This window comes from Bombus huntii, chromosome 10 (assembly GCF_024542735.1).
Source record: "Bombus huntii isolate Logan2020A chromosome 10, iyBomHunt1.1, whole genome shotgun sequence".
Lineage (NCBI taxonomy): Eukaryota > Metazoa > Arthropoda > Insecta > Hymenoptera > Apidae > Bombus > Bombus huntii.
The window spans coordinates 2,604,916-2,626,728 of record NC_066247.1 but is presented as its reverse complement, the minus strand read 5'-3'; the positions used below and the strand labels follow the sequence as shown (position 1 = coordinate 2,626,728).

General features: G+C 32.6%; 4 protein-coding genes across 6 annotated transcripts; 2 read left to right on the top strand and 2 right to left on the bottom strand.

Moving 5' to 3' along the window:
• The first annotated feature begins 27 nt into the window (after positions 1-27).
• LOC126870624 (phosphatidylinositol 4-kinase type 2-alpha) lies at positions 28-2,488 on the top strand. Its single transcript, XM_050628506.1, has 6 exons — positions 28-664; positions 738-856; positions 962-1,454; positions 1,535-1,800; positions 1,891-2,030; positions 2,105-2,488. Exons 1-6 carry the CDS (start codon positions 376-378, stop codon positions 2,196-2,198), a joined length of 1,401 nt encoding a protein of 466 aa, XP_050484463.1. The 5' UTR covers positions 28-375; the 3' UTR covers positions 2,199-2,488.
• Positions 2,489-2,700: 212 nt separating this feature from the next.
• LOC126870632 (stabilizer of axonemal microtubules 1-like) lies at positions 2,701-7,018 on the top strand. Of its 2 annotated transcripts, none has more exons than XM_050628538.1 (5): positions 2,701-3,680; positions 3,751-4,071; positions 4,362-4,614; positions 4,965-5,236; positions 5,576-7,018. In XM_050628538.1, the coding sequence occupies exons 1-5, from the start codon at positions 3,535-3,537 to the stop codon at positions 5,835-5,837; spliced, it is 1,254 nt and encodes a 417-aa protein (XP_050484495.1). In that variant the 5' UTR covers positions 2,701-3,534; the 3' UTR covers positions 5,838-7,018. The 2 variants fall into 2 exon arrangements, with proteins under 2 accessions (XP_050484495.1, XP_050484496.1); XM_050628539.1 differs by having other exon boundaries at positions 3,544-3,680; positions 3,729-4,071.
• Positions 5,989-15,362, bottom strand: LOC126870608 (signal transducer and activator of transcription 5B). Of its 2 annotated transcripts, XM_050628448.1 has the most exons (10): positions 15,159-15,362; positions 14,461-14,614; positions 14,221-14,377; positions 13,798-14,144; positions 12,681-12,824; positions 12,139-12,607; positions 11,386-12,058; positions 11,138-11,293; positions 10,816-11,050; positions 5,989-8,076 (listed from the first exon to the last, which is right to left on the bottom strand). In XM_050628448.1, exons 2-10 carry the CDS (start codon positions 14,586-14,588, stop codon positions 7,911-7,913), a joined length of 2,475 nt encoding a protein of 824 aa, XP_050484405.1. In that variant the 5' UTR covers positions 14,589-14,614; positions 15,159-15,362; the 3' UTR covers positions 5,989-7,910. The 2 variants fall into 2 exon arrangements, with proteins under 2 accessions (XP_050484405.1, XP_050484406.1); XM_050628449.1 differs by lacking the exons at positions 14,461-14,614; positions 15,159-15,362 and having other exon boundaries at positions 13,798-14,141; positions 14,217-14,362.
• Positions 15,157-18,280, bottom strand: LOC126870629 (major facilitator superfamily domain-containing protein 10). Its single transcript, XM_050628522.1, has 7 exons — positions 17,522-18,280; positions 17,181-17,443; positions 16,796-17,087; positions 16,487-16,707; positions 16,307-16,397; positions 16,055-16,192; positions 15,157-15,996 (listed from the first exon to the last, which is right to left on the bottom strand). The coding sequence occupies exons 1-7, from the start codon at positions 17,739-17,741 to the stop codon at positions 15,902-15,904; spliced, it is 1,320 nt and encodes a 439-aa protein (XP_050484479.1). The 5' UTR covers positions 17,742-18,280; the 3' UTR covers positions 15,157-15,901.
• Positions 18,281-21,813: the final 3,533 nt, after the last annotated feature.

Here is a 21,813-nt window from a genome sequence, read left to right as displayed (position 1 = left end):
ACATATACAACAGTATAGAAAAAATTAAGTATGGCGTTAATCCTATCAGCTGATATCGTCTGCTGGAATGACGAGTCGTAGATATTAATTAGTTACACAGTGCTCCTCTAAGCATCATAAACATATGCCTTTATTCTATGGCTATTCTCATAAGTTAATAAATTCATAATAATTCAGAGTTGTTATTTTAATGACGCAATGATTGCTTTAAAATTTGTAATGGCGAAAATACTTGTTAAACACGAGTTCGATCGTTTGCATCATTGACAGGTGGGAAAGGAATATGGGGAAATAGATAGGATTATTTGTGCAAACGATTTTTTAAACAAACGGGTGATAAAAGGATCTGCCAAATAACTAGCAGATTCGGTTGTAATGAGCGACTCCGAACAGCGGCAATTACACGTGCCTTATCGAGAATATCATAGCCAGAACAATACTAATACTTCTGCCTTAGTGGAAACTGATGCATTGGTAGATCTTTCAATCACATCTAACAATTGTTTGCCAGTAAATGAGTGTTCAGAACTAATACCAGACGTTGAATTTGTTCCCAATCTGAGCAACGAACAAACCATAGCCATTGATTCCCCTGGGATGGACCGGGAGAGCCAGCCTCTCCTTGGTCGACTGGAGCTGGATGTCACCTTTAATCGTTTCCCTGGTTTGTTAATATCTATTCTAATAGATTTATCTTCTAATTCTTTATCTCTAGTCAAATCTGTTATATCTTATAGATGATCCACAATTCTCTGAGTTAGTATGGCAGGCTGAATTGGCAATAGACAATGGAATCTCCCCCGAAAGGATATACCAAGGTTCTAGTGGCAGTTACTTTGTAAAAAATCCCACAGGGGTAAGGTATAACTTCATTTTATATTTAAAAATTACAATTTATTTAATAATATCAACCATTTAAAATCATAATTTTATAACAATAACAAGACATTTTGTCTTATAGAAAATAATAGGTGTTTTTAAGCCAAAGGATGAAGAACCTTATGGAAGATTAAATCCAAAATGGACAAAATGGATGCACAAACTTTGTTGCCCGTGTTGTTTTGGGAGAAGTTGTTTAATTCCAAATCAAGGATACCTCAGTGAGGCGGGTGCAAGTTTAGTTGACCGTAAATTGGGTCTGGGTATAGTTCCAAATACTAGAGTAGTCAAACTTGTCAGTAAAACATTTAACTACCCACGCTTAGACCGTCAAAAAGCTCGTATGAAGCAAGCTATCATGGACCAGTTTCCTACAGTGGGATCTCATTTCAATCGTATTGGTTTGCCGCCGAAAGTTGGTTCTTTTCAAGTTTTCGTAGATGGTTACAAGGATGCTGATTACTGGTTAAGGCGATGGGAAAATGAACCTCTATCACCACGTCTTAGTAGAGAATTTCAACTCCAATTCGAACGCTTAGTTATTTTGGACTATATAATTAGAAATACTGACAGAGGTATTTAACATTTCGTAAGACTTTTTTATTTTTATATTTAAAGCTAAACTATTAAATGACACACTGACTTTTTTTTTAAGGTAATGATAACTGGTTAATTAAATACGATAATAGTAAAGGAAAAAACGGATCAGAACAGGGTGAAGTAAAAATAGCCGCTATAGATAATGGTTTGGCTTTTCCTTTTAAACATCCCGATTCATGGCGTGCTTATCCGTATCACTGGGCATGGTTAAGTCAAGCGAAACAACCATTTAGCGATGTAACGCGAGAACTTGTATTACCACAACTTTCGGATCAAAATTTTGTACAAGATCTTTGTGACGATTTATATCAATTATTTAAAGTAAGTCGTATAAAATGGCGATTATTTTATATAAATATATATAGTATTCTACAATCATAACTCTACAGTAAAACACATTTATTCTTATAGCAAGATAAAGGTTTCGATCGACCTCATTTTGATAAACAAATGAGCGTAATGCGCGGTCAAATCTTGAACTTACAACAAGCTTTAAAGGATGCCAAAAGCCCTGTGCAGTTGGTACAAATGCCTGCTGTGATCGTTGAAAAGTATTTTACATATTTTTTATAAGTTACAAGAAGATATATAAATAAAATTTGATTTTACCAATGTTATTTTACAGGGCCAAGGGAAACGGAGCACCAAGACTATTCTCGTTCTCTGATACATTTACACAGCGCTTCCAGAATAAAAGCCCTTTCTTCTCTTGGTGTTAAAAAGATCTTGAATGCTTGAAAAATAGCATTAGCCCTGTGTCAACTGAGAAGAATTATTCGATGCATTACAAATATCGCATCTTATTATTTGTGCTGTCTCTCTTAATTTTATCACGCATTACTACCTCTTTTTTCAAACGCTAGTTTCTAATCTACGGTCTGCGTAGATTTATCGACAATTACATTTAATTTATCTTGTGTTTATACCATTTTCTTTTAATTCGACTATATTAATTCGAATCATAGTATGATTATATTGTATACAGTAAATATATATAATGTTAACACAATGTTTTTCGATATGCTTCGTGGAAATGTGAGACAAATGATAAAACGAATGCAGACACTGTTTTACGACTACGCATATACATGACATCCCCTTAAAATGAAACGTGATCAATTACACGTAATTGCATTGTATGTTTTCTATGTCTTCCATGTACTATTGTCTTAAAAACACATCGATTTACATGCATTTTCGCTAGATACTGTCGAAAAGGAACATTTATCTAATCTTAAAAATTAACTGTGATCTAAAATAGCAAAAAGACATATTCTTATTGTTTAAAATAAACATTCTACATATTCATATTATATTTTTATCCGATACGTACGAGAAAATAAATTTTCTATTAGTAGCTAAGACAGAAATTTCCATTACAGTTATTATTAGTAAATCATTTCGGTCTATAAAATATCAACAAATATTTTTGTTCTTACCATTGCTATGATTTGAGTATACAAATCGATCATCGACACAATCGATTTTATCATTGGCTTTATTTTGTTTCCATTTAAATAACGATGACATAACAGTAACTTCGAAGTTTGCCTCTCCAAATTGTATGTCACTGAAGTCATAAAACGGAATGTAGAGATTCGTGTTCGCAGCTGCACTTTTATTGTTTTATATTGTTATACTTTATATATTACGAATCTTTTGAGAATCTCAATTTATTGACTATAAACACGTCTTTCTATCTTATTCATAAAAAGGGAAATAGTTTTTGATTGTTATTATTATATGTAATAATATTAAGTACAAAATGGAAGTAGTGGAGATACAGAATACAAAGAAGCAGTTTCAACTGCCGTGCCAGAAACCAGCAGAATGCCCCTGTGACATTAAAGTAACGAACCCACTAATTTTTCTATTATAATTTCCGACTGATAAACTGGGTGATTTAATATCGTGCATATCTAGTGCACAAGGAAATACGTGCAACCGTCTCGAGCAAAGTCATTCGCTCCGGTGAGAACGTATAAGCCTCCTTCGAAATTATTCGAAAATAATACCACATATCACTTATCATATTTAAACGTGGATCATGCGGAAATGCGACGCAGCCGATCTCAACCTATCCGACCCAAACCTGCTCTTACTAAATCCGATGCTCGATTTCTCGGTGAAACGACTAATCAATTGAGTTACAAACACATTGGGAGTATTCCTAAAACAAAACCAATCATACCCAGGCAAAGGTAACGAGTTTAAAGAATTGAAACGAATGAAATTAAGAAATCTGTTAGATGTCATTCTCTGATGTGTTAGGCCGATGATCGGATCTGGTCGAATGGAGTCTGTTACCACAATTCGTCAGGATTACCCGCGTAAATACGTGGACAAACCAGAAATTATAATACCTTGTGGGAACATTCGTTTAAGTTCCGGCAAGCTGGATGCTAGTACCACAGCGAAACTTTCTTATGCGGACCCAGGCTGTACGGAACCGACATTGAACTTCAAACCCATAGCGATTTACTATCCACCTAGCGAACCGATTCTTACTGATACTACACAGAAGTTAAGTTATCAACCTGTTCACATTCCAGAAAGAGATACGTACTCCTGGCAGCAGAAACCAATCTACCAGTATATATGTATTATATTTGAATACCACAGGGGAAAGATATGAAAGTCATACTTTTTGTGTCTTACAAGGGAGGACTTTTACTAAAATACAACATTATAGTATTTACTAAAATATAATATGCTGTCAACTAGTCCTATGTTACTAAACTTGTTTCTTTATTTTTGTACTAAACATCTGTTTTACTACCTCCTTAGACATCTCAAAAATATTGATTGCCATAATTAAACCCTGTGGCTTATTCGATTTAAATAGATAAACCAAAGGGATGTTTTTACTATAACGTTTATAGAGCTCCAGATGTTGCTATGTGCGGAAAGACAACGTACACTGAAAGTTTCTTAAAGAACGAAGAGCCATGCATGGAGAAACCTGTACGGCCGACTGCTGCCAATGTCTTTCCTATCGGTGGTGAATTTCACTCGGATACTATTTATAAACAAAGCTATTTGCAATCGGCTATCGTTGAACGAGTGGAACCTGTTATTCCTTGCAATGCTATCTCGAAACCTGATGGCAAAATTTCAACAGATACAACAAGCAAAGTAAATGTATTTCTGTAACATCTGAAGACATCACAGCAAAAAGAAGACAATTCCAATATTTAAATTATATTTATTGGAAAAGAAAGAAAGTTATAGATTACATACTTACAGCTTTCATATTCAGAAGTTCAAAAATTTATTACTACAAATATTAGTTGACTACTAATTTATAGTATATATCAAAAAATGCTTTGATTTTGAGTTAGTTTATTTAAATTGCTGAAAAATGAAATTGTCTCTTTATTCAAACAACCCTTAATTTACTAATAGCATTTGCTATTAGTAAATTAACTAAGAGCATTTGCTCTTATTACTACTCTTTGTTTCCTTCTATATTAATTTTCCTACAGTTGAGTTACCTACCGGTCCAAAGCGAAAGACGTTTGCCGATATTACCTCGAAGCAGAAACATGATAGGCGATGGTCTAATGCAATCCGAAACTACCAACCGTTGCGATTTTGTGGAAAAAATTACGTTACGACCGGATCTCATTATTCCATGTGATAATCTTCGAAGCCCAGATACACCTATTGACGACAGAACTACAACGAAACTATCTTACGCGAAACCTGGGCCAGTAGAATGGGTTAAAAGCTTTAAACCTGTCGTTCAGTATCAGAGGTAGATCAGACATTTCTTATTAGCCAAGCATATTGGGTTGTTGTATACACTTTCGCTCCAAAGTTAAAGGATATTTATTACATTCATTCCAAAATTGAAAGAAGTTTAACAAAAAAGAAACAACTTTGTGGTCGCAAACAACTTAATAAGTTCTTTTTTCTTTATAAAAGAGACATAATGCTATATGCACATAGATGAATGTTATAAATTGTAATTGTCATTAATTATATATGTATTCTTAGCGAACAGATCTTATCCAGCAACCTAATACTATAACAAATTGCGCAATAATTCCTTGACCAACTTGACTAACCAACATACTTTTTACTAAACTGTTAGATCTGAAAAAATTGAATATGACACTATAAACAAACTATCGTATCAGTCTTGGACTCCACTTCCCAAGGAACATATACCATGGGCATCTAAAGAAAAATATCAACCACCTTTAGACCCTATGTGTGCTGATACTATTTACCAAGTCAGTTATCCCGCACCCGGATATTACGAAGATACTTGTATGCCAGTTGATTGCGAATGTTTGGATTTCAAATACGATAATCTCCCGGCACAAATATGTGAAACTGTGACGTGTGAATGAAATACGAACAAAAATAATTGTAATCTGAGTAACAAAACTTCTGTATAACTTCTCTATTTTCCTATATATAAATTTCTATCGTATATTATAATAAATATTTAGAGGAAAAAATATTGAATTGTTTAAAACTTGAATAAAAACAATTTAAAAATCGAATTAAAAGCTATTTTATTCGGTATGTCGATTCGGTATGCGAACACATCTTATATTTTACGCTTATATAATAATAATTATTATTATTATATATAGAGGAATAAAGATAATAATAACGTATATCTTTTACAAACAGTAAAATTGTTCTCAATAATAAAATAAACTCTAATCTTTGATAAAAGATAATAGACAATAGATTTAATAATAAACAGTATTAACGCACTAGTCTTTCAAAATTTAGTTTATCTTTACATACATCCATACATACACGTGTACGTATGTACACGCATGTACACCATTAGGTACATGCATGCACTCATACATACATAGATACGTACGTACATGGATTCATACGTACATATATATATATAATATTATATAATATTTATATTATATATAGTAAATATAATTAGGATAACGGCGACTTCAATCCTATTCAAAAATTTAGCGTATATCGATGTTGTATATACGCGCAACAATTCATAGTTTTTAATAAAGTACATAAACTATAGGGGAGGGAACGATTATTAGAAAACGAATATGTAATTATCTATTTTAACCGATAATAGAAACTTCCTACGCTTAGAGATCTAAAAGGTTCACCGAAAAGTTTAAGTTACTTCGGCAACAATTGAAAAATATAAATTCGTCGCATGTCGTACATCGCACTAAAAATATCACGCACCAAACGGAAATATTCAATTTTAATTTCTCCAAAAATTTTTGGAAGTTAAATTTCAATATAAAAGAGATTTAAATGATAAGAAACATAATATTTCTTCGTTAGTTAAGTTAAACGGCGATTCGAAGACAAAATTTTTTGCTAAAAATACATGCAACTTGTCTATAAGAGTTTTCAAAAAATATAACGAGCATTAATTCGAAGATTATAAGGCACATATTTAGGTCACGCTGATTACATGTTACACATACTTCATATTAGCGTTGCACAAACCCCGTTTCTTATTCCGGCACGCTGGCCCATTAGTAAATTAAAATTCTTCTTTTTTTTTTTATTTCATTATTTACATGAATGGACGTGCAAATGATTGTCTGTATTATATTCTACGTATTATCATAGCAATTCTACTTTCAGCTGACATCTAGATCTCATCGTCACCTGCTACAAGTTTCTCTTGTGCATTTTTTCCAATTAATAACTAAAACTTTGATCACATAATGTAAGTCATCTTTTACTTAAGAGAAAAACACAAAGTTCGTTTAATCTTATACTCGTAAAACAATTATCGTTACCCTGTATATATAGCATTATAATTGCACACTACACATTAATATTTCCCTGGTCATGGTAAAGTATTCATGCACAATATTCGATACTTTGTGGCGAACACTGTTTGTTTTCGAATAAAATCTAAATGGTAGAATAAGACCAGTTTCTACAATCGTGTGTCTCGAATGCTTTCGGTCGATCAATATCACTCAATTGAACACTCCATACATTGAATTGTACCGTCGTTCCGTAGCAAGCATTTAGTCAAAATCGAAAATTAAGTATTAGGTTTATAAAGCGATATACAGAGTACCATTGCACATGGTACGCTCAGGCATACGTAATTGCAACTCGACAATGTTACTACATAAAGATCGATCTCAATCATTCATTTATAATAGAACTAAATGATAATAGCTCTGAAACATATTGCACTCTTACACGATGAAAATCAAAGATATGCCACGTTTCCTCGGAGACAAACCTACTTAATAGGTGTGTGTGTGTATATATATATTTAAGATAATATATATTGCAAACGACGAAAACATTTTTACATCCCTCCCCTATAAAACAACGATAATAACGCATTACATTCGTTGTGTGTACGATTAAAAATATAATTGGGATAAGAAATAAAGATAATTGATCGATAGATAGATACAAGAAATATATCACGCCTGACATACCTATTGTGGCTTAGTGTTGTAGGATTGTATGAACTCAGAGAAGGTAAAGTGATCCAAGTTGAGATTTTCGTCGATCGAGGGAAGTTCGCTGTGACCCATCAACTCCACATAGTCCATGTCCGGATTTGTTCGCCCAACGCTTGACTGGCCAAGGCCCGGAGCGTAGCTACCACAAATTAAAAGCACAACTCCAATCACTGGCATAGTAATGAACAAGAGACTCTTACTGAATCAAAACATATTGCGTGTGATACGAAACCGATTCGATCCAATTTTGTTCTTTTTTTTTTCTTTTTCCTTCTCTCTTGATTGACTACTTTAAAAATTCAATTTATCGCTTATATCATACATACGAATCATTAAGAATCGTCTATTTCGTCGAAACGTGTGACCGATTAGCCTGATAGCGGTACAACACGGCAAAGGAAATACAAACAACCACAAGAAATCCCCAACCTAGCCAAGATTGATCGGTCACTTGAGAGCTATTATTTATCCCCGATTTCTACTCTATTATAATTACACCTATTGTATGACTCTATTTAGACGAATTTTTATTAAAATTCTAGTGCCACTGCTTCATAACAATTTTGCAATAATGTTTAAATACACTCGATTGCCAGTACTAGAATTGTAACTGTGATTGGAGTTGTGTTTTTTATCAGGAGTAGCGTTTATGCATTTAATTTTCCGTTGCTGTGGTTGTACCGGCTTGCTCCAGGCCTATGCCTTCGATTTTTCAAAATTTCGTGTATTACTTTTGCACATGCACAGATTCGTAACACATTACTCTTTCACATGGATTTATATATAAAAAGATATATGTATATGTACACACATGTGTGTGCAACGCGCACATGTGTATATGTATGAGAGAATATATATTTATACATACAGAATACTATTAGCGATACAACAGCTTTTTCACTTTTATTTGTTTTGTTTTGTAATGCCATGGATAAGCCGTTTCTCTTTAAAGAAAGATAGAGAGAAAAAAAAAGAAAATTTATAAAATTTGGCAGTCTGAGGAGAACGCATATGTTATTGGTCCTTAATCTGTTATTTTTTTATGTTCATTATTAGTGCTACAAATTACGTACTATAACTTATGATAGAAACAAAGGAAAAAAGAGCGAAAAACTTAAAAAGATCGATGATCTTTACGCCATACATCCAAAGATCCTCCAATCTACTGTATCTACTTTATCCGTTGGACGGATTTCATTACAATTTGCTTTACAAGTAATTTTATAAAGTTTGAAATATTATAATATAACTGTATTATCCTGTGTACTACAAAGTATCGCGTAAATCTTCAGAATAAGCATGAAATAGCCTATTTATCAACCATTCCTTTAAGAACGTATTTCTGTTCTCTTTAAATAGTAGTAGAAACATTCTTGTGGAGGACTTTGGAAATTTAATAGAGGCATTATTGAATTATATCGAACTTTTTAATAATGCCACTTAATACTAGTCATATGCTTATTGATAAAAAATTATAATATCAGCATAGAATACTGGATAACATGAAGGTTAAATCTTTGCGGACGGGGCCGCTCGACGAGAGGTATCGGTGCGCGTAGTTGAGAAAATATACACGTTGAACGTTTGCGTTATTCATTGTCGAGGCTTATATTATTTTCATCAATATTTAGTTCATCATCGCTGTCACTATCATTAGAAATATTGAAACTTCTGAACCGACTGCTTATTGAACGGAATTTGTTTCCACTGCCTGAAGCACTGTCGTCGTCTTCTGTCTTGTCAACTTCAAAATAATATTCGTCATCACTACTATCACTATCGAACATGTCCTTTCTAGATTTTTTAGGCATCGTGTATAAAGTATTATAAAAAATATAAAATATATAAAAAGCTTGCTGATTCGTCTGATAATGCCATTGAAAGACTGAAATTCGTTTTGACTTGACCATCATCCTACATCGCGAGTTTACGTTAAACGGAATATAAGGTCTCATCGCTAAAGATCTATAATTTTCTTTCATCAAAAACATAATACTGTTTAGTTTACTATACTTATGCGTAAATACGCGTAGATATTTCAGAAAAATAGACGTACGCCAGCCACTTCAAAATAAGTGTCTGGAACTGTGAACAGATTCGGGCGGCTATTTGCCGATACTCGTCTTCAAAGGGTTAATTTAAAACAAAATCTAATTGTAAGAGGAAAAAACTGAATAACGCCAAAAAATTCGTTAACTTCAGCAATCATCAGTATCGTGTACATAATAAAATATGCTTTTTATCAAAATTGTCTTTATGCATCCAGTATTCTTCAGTATGCAATTTACTTAATCGTAAATAAAATTGTTTGATAGGGTTTAACGTTACTTACACTTTCATTTAATGTTATAGTAATCAGATATAAAAATTTTCAAAATTTCATTAAAAAGTTTACAAAATTTGAAACTACAGTATTATTGTAAATTATAATATTTGCTAAATGTTCGCAAAAAGAAAACATAAAAAAAACAATACTGACATTCATCTGCACAGATAGAATATAAAAGACATGCAAAGTGTTATTAGTTGTAGGAATGTGTCGTTTCTGCCTTTTAGAAACTCTTCATTAATCTATTTTTATTGACCAAACATTAAGTACTCAAACATCATGTCGATTCGATATGTTATTAGTAAACAGTACATACGATAGTCGTATAATATTATATAAAATAATTATTGCAGTCACCGGAAATGGTATGTTATGAATTAAAAGATTCAGACACACTTCTTAGAACATATACTTGTCCGATATTTAAATACATTGCACGAAGAAACAAAAAAGAATCTTTGCATATCTTATATTGAAATTTCTATGGCAGCTTATATTAATAAAAAAATGTATATGATACGATTGATATTTTAAATCCAGGGGACTGACCTGGAAGCCACTGATGGAGTATCACGCGTTACAGAGGGATCTGGACTGTGCGCTTGAAATATAGTTGATGGTGTTGCTGGATAACTACCACCGGGACCACTTTGACCGCTACTTCCTACTCCTACTACGGAGGAATGCGACGGTGTTTGACCACCGACACCAGGCCCGCCCCAACCAGGTACGTGCGTTACCAAAAACGGTTTCACATATCCATTTGCCGATGTAGATTGATTTTCTATGATAAAATATATTTTACACAATCTCAATTCAAAGTATTACGAAAATGAATAAAAGTGAAGAAACGAGAGTAAAGGATATTTACCTGTAAATGGCGTGTAATATTTAGAAAATGCTTGATCTTTCGATATGTCTGGATAGAGATAAAGCAGGTGTTGTAAATCGGACACACGGTCAGCTAAACTACGTATCGCAAAATCTTTGCTCGTGAAAGGTTGTAACATGAAAACTTCAGTCTGATCTACAAATATTAATATAAAATTGGAGAATATTGACTGAAAGAGAAAACAGTAACGACTCTAGTTCAAAGTAGTAAAATGTATAGATATTTACCTCCAACCCAAGCAATAGTAACACCACCAAGTTCAGAATCTGAAAAACGCATTAGAAATGTTCCTGACGCACAACTCGCCAACATTTCTTCCGCTTGTCTCTTTCTCACAAATCCCAATATATAACCGTCCATCCATTGACTTTTTAAATGCTCCCTGGTTAATTTCATCACAGCATAAAACCATTCCCAAAACGTAAAATTTCTTTCTGGTAATGGCTCTTTGCAAAACTGTGCCCAACTCAAAAGCAAACTAGAGTAGTCTTGCCCACTTGCATTACCACCGCGAAACGCTTTTTCCGCGAGAAATCGTAAATTATCTTCCGTTAATGAACGACCTGTCGCAGATTTAAATTTAACATTTAATGCTTCAGCTACTTGACCCCATGGAACTTTATCAGGCACTGCGAATGGTACTCTTCCAGGTTCAGCAAATGCATTATCCCATGTAACTGTAGCCCATGCGTGTGGTTCTTGATTTCCATGTACAATTACTACAACTGGTAAACTTAGAGTCCAAACTGCGAATACCAATTCACCTCCCCCAACGCTAAATTGCGATTGAAAGAGAAGGGAAAATTTTTCATCCATCACAGATTCCGTTCCTTTTTTTTCTGCTCTTTTGATCTTTTTTAACTGCATATTACGAAAGCTTACAGAAAGTTGTCTTGTTGCCTAGAAAGTAAAAGCATGATGGCTCATGTTTTGTTTTAGCAATATAGTGAATTATGATAATTTTATTTTCTTCTTCTTACCTGATGATATTCCATTGTCCCCGTATTATTTAAAATTTCACCACTAGCTTCTCCATTCTTTGCCATTTTATCGCTCTTTAATAAAGCATTTGCTTGAGCTTCACTGATAATGCTCACCTTAACTTGAGGAGGAGTCATGTGAACATTCAATTTTCCGCCAACAAGCAAGCGTACTGTACTTGTAAAACGAGTATTAGTTTTCATTACTTGCGGTGGTTGTTTTTCTATGATGAATGTACTTGTAACTAACGAACTAAGTAACTGTGTAATTTGGGCATTTAAAGTAGGAAGAATATCTTGCATTCCTGGTGGTTCTAACGCAAATTTTTGCTTTAAACGTTCTGCTTCTTTAATTTGTTGACGATTAAGCCAAATTAATTCGGCTAAGCTTTCACACCATTCTTGAATAGAATCCAAATTGCTGTTAAATAGCGCGCCATTTCCTGCTAGTTGTTGATCTCTTTTCCATCTAGATAAATATGTATTTTTATCTTTACAACTTGCACGATTATTTGAAGAGAAAGAAATTGAACAAGTTTTACCTAATAAGTTCATCGTCTAAGACTCTAGATTGCAAGCTATTTAATCTAGTAATAGTATCCTTCAGTTTGTCAGCTAATGTCAGTCGTAATTGCATTAAACCTGCTACTTTATGGTTCAGTAATTGTTCTTGTTGCTCTTTTTGCCTATAATAGCATTATTTTCATTATTTACGTTTTATTATTATATACATCAATAAGATAGAACACCTGATATTATTTTGATTTAGATCAATATTATTATCTATAGCAAAATATTGCAGATCAAAGGAGATCAGTAAGTTAAAACGATAATATCAAGTGCCTCATCCTACAGTAGATATACACAATATTATTAACCCTTTGTCCTACCCGCCAACTCCCGATTGCTCGGGCCACAATAAACAAGATCGGTCATGCGTTAGCTGTTTAGCCGTATGCTCGAACTTGCGCAAAATGTATGCGTCTTATGACATGTATATTTCGGCGCAACGAAAGGAGTTGTGAAATAATAAACATATTTGGGCACAATTAATACTTTTAAGATATCTGAGAAGTAATTATGATCGATTCATCAGTAAAAAATGATTTATTATTTGAAAGCGGATAATGCATCAGTAACAATTTGAAAATTAATACTTAGTTTAAGATAATAATATTTTGTGAAAACTCGTAGAAAATTAGTAATCTTCAACTGTGTGATATTTTTCTAAACAATGAAACACAATAGGAAACACAATATTACCATCACTATCAATATCAGAAGAATCTACCGAATCACTATCCACAATAATAACATACTTCTGATCATCATTAATATTAGATTAGAATATCATATCATCAATATTAGATTTTCTCTTTACTGACATGATAGGTATAAGGTTTTTTAATTCCTTTAGCGAATTATAACCTAAACATGTGAACATAACAAAGAATTACACATAACTAAAGTAAGAAAATATGGAGCGCAACTGAACCACGAGTCTGACTTGTGTTGTTTACATTTATCCCAAATGAAGTATCACGAGCCAGGCTAGTGTTGTTTACATTTGATCAGCTTATTGTTTTTGTCCCAAATATTTATTATGTGTCTCACTCGTTGTTGTAGAACAAAGGGTCAATTATATAAATATTTAAATACCTTCTAATTTTTTTCTCCATATCTAAATTTTGTTGATTTTGTGGTTGCGTTGCAAGATGTTGAAGATGTGCATTTAGCTTAGTACATTCGTGATAACTAATAGCAAATGCCTCCTGTTCTTGCTCCATTTTTCGCAAATCTTCTCCAGTTTCTTGAGTTCTACGTCGCAAAGACTCAACATGTTGGGCTATTTCAGCTATAGCATCACTAATCAATCCTACTTTTCCTCCTGCCATACTCATTAATGCACCTCCTAAATTCTCTACTTGAGATACTAATTTCATTTCTGTTCCTAGGCAATGTCTAATTATTCTAAATAACGCTGTAGGATTATGTGTATATCTCTGCTGCATTAAAAAAAGATACATTGTGTTAAATTAATATAGTTCAAATTAACTATTAACGCTTCATTATAAAACTTACACGAAAATTTTTTGCAGCTTCCATTAATTTTAATTTTGTTAAAAACATGTCATCTGTGTTTAATGAAGCTGCCTTAGTTTCTAATTCTTGAATTAGAGATCTCACAAGAGTAGCTATATATTGTTCATATTGTGGATTATCAGGTTCTATATCAGTCCTATAGTAAAAATATTGCTCCAAATACTCTATATACATATATATAAATTAAAAGATAGATGAAAGCAAATATATTTAACTTACCACATTTTTTCTTCTATCCAAGAAGATAAAAAGTGTCGGACCTCAATTGGAAAATGTTCTCCATAAACTGAACGTACTTCTTGCAATGCATCTTGTGGTAATTGTTGTGCTTTTGCCCACAGTGACATTTTGATTGTAATTATAAATTCTTCACCTTAAACATATTTAGTTGCGTTATTATTTTTCACTAATTAACATCAATGTTTCCATTAAAAGAATATTAGACGTGCTTGCTCTAAAAATAATATAACCACAAACTAACAATCTACTTGATATTTGACAATATTACATTTTCAAATTTATTAATTAATATTTTTAATAAAGATGTATTCATTAGATATTTCGTCTATATTTCTTGCAGAATGTGTAGTATCAGTATTACTTGATAAAACGAAATGCTCGATATTATCAGAAACCGTACATTCTTTCAAAGTGGATATATATACTTCCGAAACTCAAGTAAGAAAAATTACATATATTTAATATTATTTTAAAAGATATCGAATAAATTGAATTAAATAAAATAAGTTTACCGATTATTCAATTTTTAATTTAATTTTTTGAATACAATTCAAAGAAAAGAGTATGATATCGAAATTTAGAAATAACAGAACGTAACGTATTGCAATAACGCGTAAATAGATAAGCGGGAGGGGCGAAAGAAAAAGATGTTCACTTTAAGAATTGGTTACACTCACCTGCTGCTAGTCCGCAGACAGAAGCAACTAGGATTTGTACTGTATGATTCCGATACCTTCAGTTTGCTTCGATTTGTTGAAGATGTAACCTTTGAACTGATCAAACTCAGTCTACCGCGCAATAATTGTAAACCTAATGATTGAGGGACCGGTCGCACTCGCGAATCGCATCAATAACTCTCCCCCTTCTGTGTTACTCACATCAACGCGGACGTCGACGAAGTCCCGCGAACGGAAGAATTCCGAGAATTTCTTACCGTAAATGGCGCGACACAAAAGGGAGAGGGTAGGGCACGTGACAAGGCACCAATTACGCATACGCAAAATCATGATTTTCTCAGGGACGTACGAAATGGAAGAAAATATTTTTATCTTTGATTTCAATAATTTTCTTTGTGATTCTTTTGCATTAATGAAATATATCTTAATCGTATTTTTCTTATAAGTTTATCGCAGGAAAAAGCACGTTATATCACAGTACCATTAATTTGATAACTTTTCGATAAATCAATAACTACTAAACATGGCGGAAAAGGAGGGAAAGGTAAAGAGAGAAAATTTGCATGTTAAAATGTACAATTATTCACTCTCCATACATGATACAAAAAGCGTATAAAGAATATTTTCTTAAATGTTTACATAACGTTATAAAACGTTGTAACAACAAACGTTATAAAATGTGTAAAAATACTGTACAAATATAAATATACAATACTTATATAAATACCTTTGTTTCCTTTGTTTCAAAATGACTTAACAGTTTGAAGAATTAAAGGTGGAAATACAAGAAATACAGCACCGGTAAGATATGTTGCCTTACTACCAATACACCAGAAAGCTGAAATAATAATTCAATATAAATTACTGAATTAAATGATTCAATATTCTATCTTTACCTGAAGAAGCTACAATAGGTCCACAAGCTCGTGCTAATGCTCCAAGAGAACGAAAAACACCTGTTATTGCACCTTTTTGATGATCTGGACCAATACGTGTTACAAGCGTCATCATACATGTAACAACCATGGCAGTTGCTATAATGTATGAAAAAGATATAAAATTTTTATTTATTTTAATCAAATATAATAAATAATCCATAGATATTTGTTGTATTTCATATACATAAATTTATGTCACAATATACTCACAAATTGCAAACAGAAATACTCCAACTGACAATGTCAATATATCATTTGCTAAACCTACACAGATAAATGCTGGAATAATCAGCCATAAACCCTAAAATATTTAATATATAATAATATAATTTAATCAATGTAAAATTAATAATGGCAGAAATAGTTGCTCTATGTTTTCAAAATATTTACCAATCCTGCAACAGACTTTGTTTTATTAGGTGGAATTGTTCGTACCCAACTTCCCTGCAAAATTGCCATAACTAATCCAATTCCCAAAAACATCCATCCTTGTTGCATGCTTGTAAATTTAAACAAATAATGAGTTAAGAAAGTTAAGGTAAATTCCAAGCCACTATACACGAACAAATATATGAAATATACACAACCCAGTGTTTTTAAATCCTTTTTGTCTGAAATTGTATATATATATATATGTATATATATAATTTTTATTGATTTCTATAGAATTTATAATATGCTAATTTAAAGCAACTTCACCTTGCAAAGTTAGTCCAGACACTCCATTAAATTGGAATAGATCTATAGGATTAATGTAAGTAAGAATTCCAGAGGCACCAGTTACAAAATTACTGGTTCTACAATTCAACGGTAAAGATTCTTTTAAGTAGCAAACAGTAAAAAACAAGTCACTCGCTGCCAAGAAAAGAGCAAATACTGCAGGTATTATGTACCAAGTCCCTTTTCTATTATCACTAGAAATCCATGAAAAAAATGCTCCTATCATTGGACCTGCTACAAAGCCTATAGAAAAAGCTATGCCAACAAGTGCCTGAAAATAAGAAAGATTAACTTATTTCTTTATTTACATTCATCTGTCTTCAATGTATGTTGCATTTATTCATATGTTTATCTTAAACCTCACCATTGCTTTTCCCCTTGTTTTTGGAGATGTAACATCACTAATGATAGCCATTGATAAATTAATATTTCCTTTACTAATACCTCCAACAAATCTTGCTAATACAAATATAGCAAAATTACAAGAAAGTGCCCATAACAGGTAAGACAATGCAATACCTGTTAGACAAAATATCATCAATGGTTTCCTTCCATATATATCTGATAATGCTCCTACTATCGGAGCACTCAAAAATTGTAGGAAAGAATACATAGAACCAAGAAAACCTATAAGATAAATTATGCACCTATGTTAATACATATTAATATATCAATAACTTAAATAAAATGAGGAAAAAGACTAACCACCATAAAGTACTGTATTGACTTTATCAGGAGCATCAAAAAATTTTCTTGCATTTTGTATGTAATACAAAATTTTAAAATATATGCCTTGATTATCTTCTATTTCTTTATAATAGTCTAACAAAGCTGGTAACAATGGTAATATCATAGTAAATGCCAAAAGGTCCAGCAGTAAAGAAATAAATATTATCTGGACAGTATTATCTTTTATTTTAGCCATTATTGAATATAATATATTATAACAGCGAAAGTACTTAATATAAAAACTTTTAAATAATACTGTAATTTAAAATAAAAACTATGGTCCACTTGTATCAAATGGACCATTAATATTTTCAATATTTCATAGCTTCCTCTTATTAATTATCTGCATAGTTGATAGTTGAACAATTTCACTTTGACATTTTACACAACAATCTTTGTAGCAGGAATTAATTCTTCTGAAAATGTGAAGTTTTGCTTAGCTGTGATACTTTCTATTTGTGCCATCGTAAATACTTTGAAGAATTAATTCCAACGAGTGAAAGGATTTGACCTACTTTTCCTTGTATCTCTATTTCGGTAATTCCTTACCGACTGTTCGTGCAATCAATAAGAAAGAAATCTGTTTTATTATTGGATCAAAACATTGGGGAATAAAGTATTTTTTATTGTTCCATCATTTAGAGTAGTTTACAAAATTATTTATAATTATGTCTCTATATATATTATGGTCTTTAGAATTTTTATATACCAAAAAATAAATCCTCTCTTTATTATGATTTACATTAACATATTAACTGCCGCAATGATTTATAACTGCTGTTATATTAAAAAATAAAATTGATAGGACGTGTATAATTATTTATAGATTATATCTTTCCGAAATATTTTCATTTCTAGTATTACCAGAATAGTATCAGTAAAAGATAATGATGTAAATAAAAAAGAAATGGAATAAGTTCCCAAGAAAATTGGCCGAAATAATAAGATATCTTTTATATATATTTGCATTGTAATAATGAATATTGTATTCATCAAATCATGATTAATCAGTAGTTTGTTTTTATTTGCCAGTGAAGCGAAAAATAGCACAAACAGGCGCACCCAGAAACATTATGTATGTTCAACTTCCGGTTGTTATAGACGATATAAAGTATTTGTATACACGGACACGTTTGAATTCGACCACGGATTCACTTCCTCGATACGAACAAAGATCTTTTGAATTTCGTCTCGAAGTGTAACGTCGCTCGGAACGACCGTTTGTTAACTCAATACATTATTACGAATAGATAGATCATTATGCATAAAATCTTTTTCTATTTAATGTAAACGCAGATTAAACAGATTACAAAAGATATAAACATCTGTTTAACATCACTAATTATATTAATGGTAACACAAACATTTTTATAAGGTATAATATTAAAAATAAGAATTTCTTTTTTAATGCAGGGTGATTGAAAAATTGGTCGATTTATACTTTACACATATACATACATAATTTACATAGCGTACATATGAACGGTTAACAAATATAAAGGTTCAATAGTTTGAAAAAATTAACGAAAATAACACAATTTTTTTTATTATTACATACACTATTAATTCATATATGTATTTGTACGTAATGTAAAATTATAGGAATAGCTTCAAACTACGCATAGAACAGGTGGTCTAGAAGGCAGTATGTAGTGTTATATCGTGATGAAAATTTAAGCAAGGGATTCAACGCTTGCCATCTGGGCCCTATGGTGTGAAGCACATGCTGCACATTGATGCCATTCTCTGACATGTGTCGATATACTTCAAAACTTTTCTTATTTAAAGATAAGATAACAAAAATAACACTGCAGAAAAGAAATTCTAACTTTCTACGAAATTGATCTAGCATTAACCTTAGCATCACGCTAAACATTCAAGAAATCGCCTTAAATATTATAACAGATTTCAATTTTATTCTTCACTACAGATAAGAATCATAGATACATTTTGCAAAATTAAATGCTGATGACAAATTTTCTACTAACATTCTTTCGTTCCTGAAAATAAACGTGGTAGATGAACTCAGTGAATTTTGAGAAAAATTTAAACGAAGCATACCAATAACTACCGCATCAGTTCGTTTCAACGAGAGCAGGTATGCAAAGGAACAAAAGAGCCGAACTTAAAATCCCGTGAGGGTTTTCGTAGGTAATAAAGAAGAAAAAAAGAAGGAAGGAAATAAAGGCGGAACAAGGTAAGCAGATGGAAAAATCCCTCGGTCGACAAATTCAACAATTTTCTAAGAAACGTAGCTATCGTAAAAGCACGGTGGAAATTCGCTGAACAATGGGAACAAAGAAAATTTTCGGGTACCACGGCGGCCTACGTACCGGCTGTATGGCAAGCTGCATCGTGTGCTGTTACACACCGTAGAAAACCCTATTGCTCGCGTAAGCTCTGTATTATGAACTAGGTGTACGAACCTTTCGAAATCAGACAGCCATCGTATATGCCATAAACACGAGTAGACCCTCTCTTTCATGGATTATAAATCCTTACCCTGAACGGTATTAAAGGGAAGATGATGGTCGGTCAACCCCCAATACAACGAGAAGACGCATTTGCTAGAAGGTATATTGAAAACGGGATTCGAATGCTGCGATGTCGCAGTTTGAAGGGTGAGAAAAAAGAAACCAACTGAAATGAACGAAGGACACAGGTAGATAGGAGGGGAAGGAGGAAAGAATGAGAAGAGTGAGAGAGGAGGTGAGGAGAGGGGCAGCGAATGTTCGGACAAAAATAAGGAAAGAAAGGGAAAAGGAAAGGACTAGCGAAAAAAGGATGGAACAACACGGTAGAAATAAAGAGAACAGAGGAGTACCGTATGCGTTCGACCCGTGTACATCTATATAGAGTGTATAGTACCAACATAGGAATAAGGATATGTAAGCGCGCGTGCCCGCGCAACCGACAGCAGATGCGCTCGCTGCGGCAGCTGTCCTCCTACAAGTGGTTCTCAATCATTCTCTGTTTTTAATCTTCTTTCTTCTTTTGCGTATCAACGCGTGTCAACGCCAAATCAAAGAATGACACTAAGATAATGTCTTACTTGAAAACTTACAGCAACTCGATCAAACAGTTATATCATCAAATTGTACGTTTTTCAATTAAACATATCACGTACTTCGTAGGAAAATATTTCAGTTTCATTTTCGAATTTATTACTGAAAATTCTCAAGGCGAGAATTGATTGTAATTTTAATAAATAAATAAAAAAAAATTTTTCGAATTTGTCTTTGCTACTTCAATCCTATGTGTTTACATAATATTTTTATGAATGTATACTAAAATGATAGAACCAGGTGTTAAATCCAATTCAATTAGTTTACGGTCAAATTAGTTGATCTCGTCAACTTGTCAAAAATTTCATTATTCTATCCCAAATCTATTAATTAAGTTATATGTATTGGAATCAGAATTATAATTGATAACAATGTTTATGTAGTATAACTGCAGCAATTTAACTTTACAGTTAAGGTAATTGTCAGAGATATATATATAATCTAGAAAAAATGATATTTTATCATCGAAGAAGATATTTAACCATTGATGTTCCTTCGTCCAAGTTTTGAATGATATATGTTCAACGTTCGCACGTTTAATCATTCGTAACTGCAACTACGTAGTACAAACTGTAAGGAAGCTTTGTTTCTTAAAACAAATATACAGAAAAGCTAAAGACTTATTTTAATTAAAAATTCGTTTTTATTTAAAAATAAGCTGTTACGTATTTATGCATATTTAGTATGAGTTATGCACGATAATTTTGAAACGATATTTTTAAAACGTCACGAAAAGTGTCACTGCGCAAATTGTAATAGCCTTACTATTGTAAGATTCGGGTGACCCTTTTTTCCCATAGGACACCTAGCTAACAAAAAGACAGAACAAGAAGAACCGTATACGTCACGTACTTGACAGGCGGAGCAAAATTCAGGACAGCTGATACAATTTTGGCGGGCTTTAACGATAGATCTGCGCTACAAAGTGACCCAAGAAGGACGAGGAAGGAACGTAAGATAGAAAGAAAGAATAAAGCCACTCGAATAAATAGGAGAAAGAGATAGGTAACAAGAAAGTAGAAGGAAGGTGACGGAAGGGAAAAGAAAGGGAGGAAGAGAAAGGGATAGCAAATGGGAGAAGAAAAGGGGAGGAAGTTGGAAGAATTGAAGGTAGAAACTGACGGAGAAAGACGGAGAGTAAAAAGAGATCGAGAAAAGGACACGAAAAAGAAAAAGAGGGAAGCTTTAAAGTTGGTTGTTGCT

What these genes read in the sequence shown, in the direction of transcription:
- LOC126870624 (XM_050628506.1), top strand. Translation starts at nt 376, where the DNA reads ATGAGCGACTCCGAACAGCGGCAATTACACGTGCCTTATCGAGAATAT. An exon ending in AATTAGAAATACTGACAGAG is followed by an intron (nt 1,455 to 1,534) that starts GTATTTAACATT and finishes TTTTTTTTTAAG; the next exon opens with GTAATGATAACTGGTTAATT. An exon ending in ATTTATATCAATTATTTAAA is followed by an intron (nt 1,801 to 1,890) that starts GTAAGTCGTATA and finishes TTATTCTTATAG; the next exon opens with CAAGATAAAGGTTTCGATCG.
- LOC126870608 (XM_050628448.1), bottom strand. Translation starts at nt 14,588, where the DNA reads ATGTCACTGTGGGCAAAAGCACAACAATTACCACAAGATGCATTGCAA. An exon ending in TGGATAGAAGAAAAAATGTG is followed by an intron (nt 14,378 to 14,460) that starts GTAAGTTAAATA and finishes TTTTTACTATAG; the next exon opens with GACTGATATAGAACCTGATA. An exon ending in ACTCCATCAGTGGCTTCCAG is followed by an intron (nt 8,077 to 10,815) that starts GTCAGTCCCCTG and finishes AATTTGTGGTAG; the next exon opens with CTACGCTCCGGGCCTTGGCC.
- LOC126870632 (XM_050628538.1), top strand. Translation starts at nt 3,535, where the DNA reads ATGCGACGCAGCCGATCTCAACCTATCCGACCCAAACCTGCTCTTACT. An exon ending in CAGCAGAAACCAATCTACCA is followed by an intron (nt 4,072 to 4,361) that starts GTATATATGTAT and finishes TAACGTTTATAG; the next exon opens with AGCTCCAGATGTTGCTATGT. An exon ending in CAACAGATACAACAAGCAAA is followed by an intron (nt 4,615 to 4,964) that starts GTAAATGTATTT and finishes ATTTTCCTACAG; the next exon opens with TTGAGTTACCTACCGGTCCA.
- LOC126870629 (XM_050628522.1), bottom strand. Translation starts at nt 17,741, where the DNA reads ATGGCTAAAATAAAAGATAATACTGTCCAGATAATATTTATTTCTTTA. An exon ending in CAATACAGTACTTTATGGTG is followed by an intron (nt 17,444 to 17,521) that starts GTTAGTCTTTTT and finishes TTTATCTTATAG; the next exon opens with GTTTTCTTGGTTCTATGTAT. An exon ending in AAACAAGGGGAAAAGCAATG is followed by an intron (nt 17,088 to 17,180) that starts GTGAGGTTTAAG and finishes TCTTATTTTCAG; the next exon opens with GCACTTGTTGGCATAGCTTT.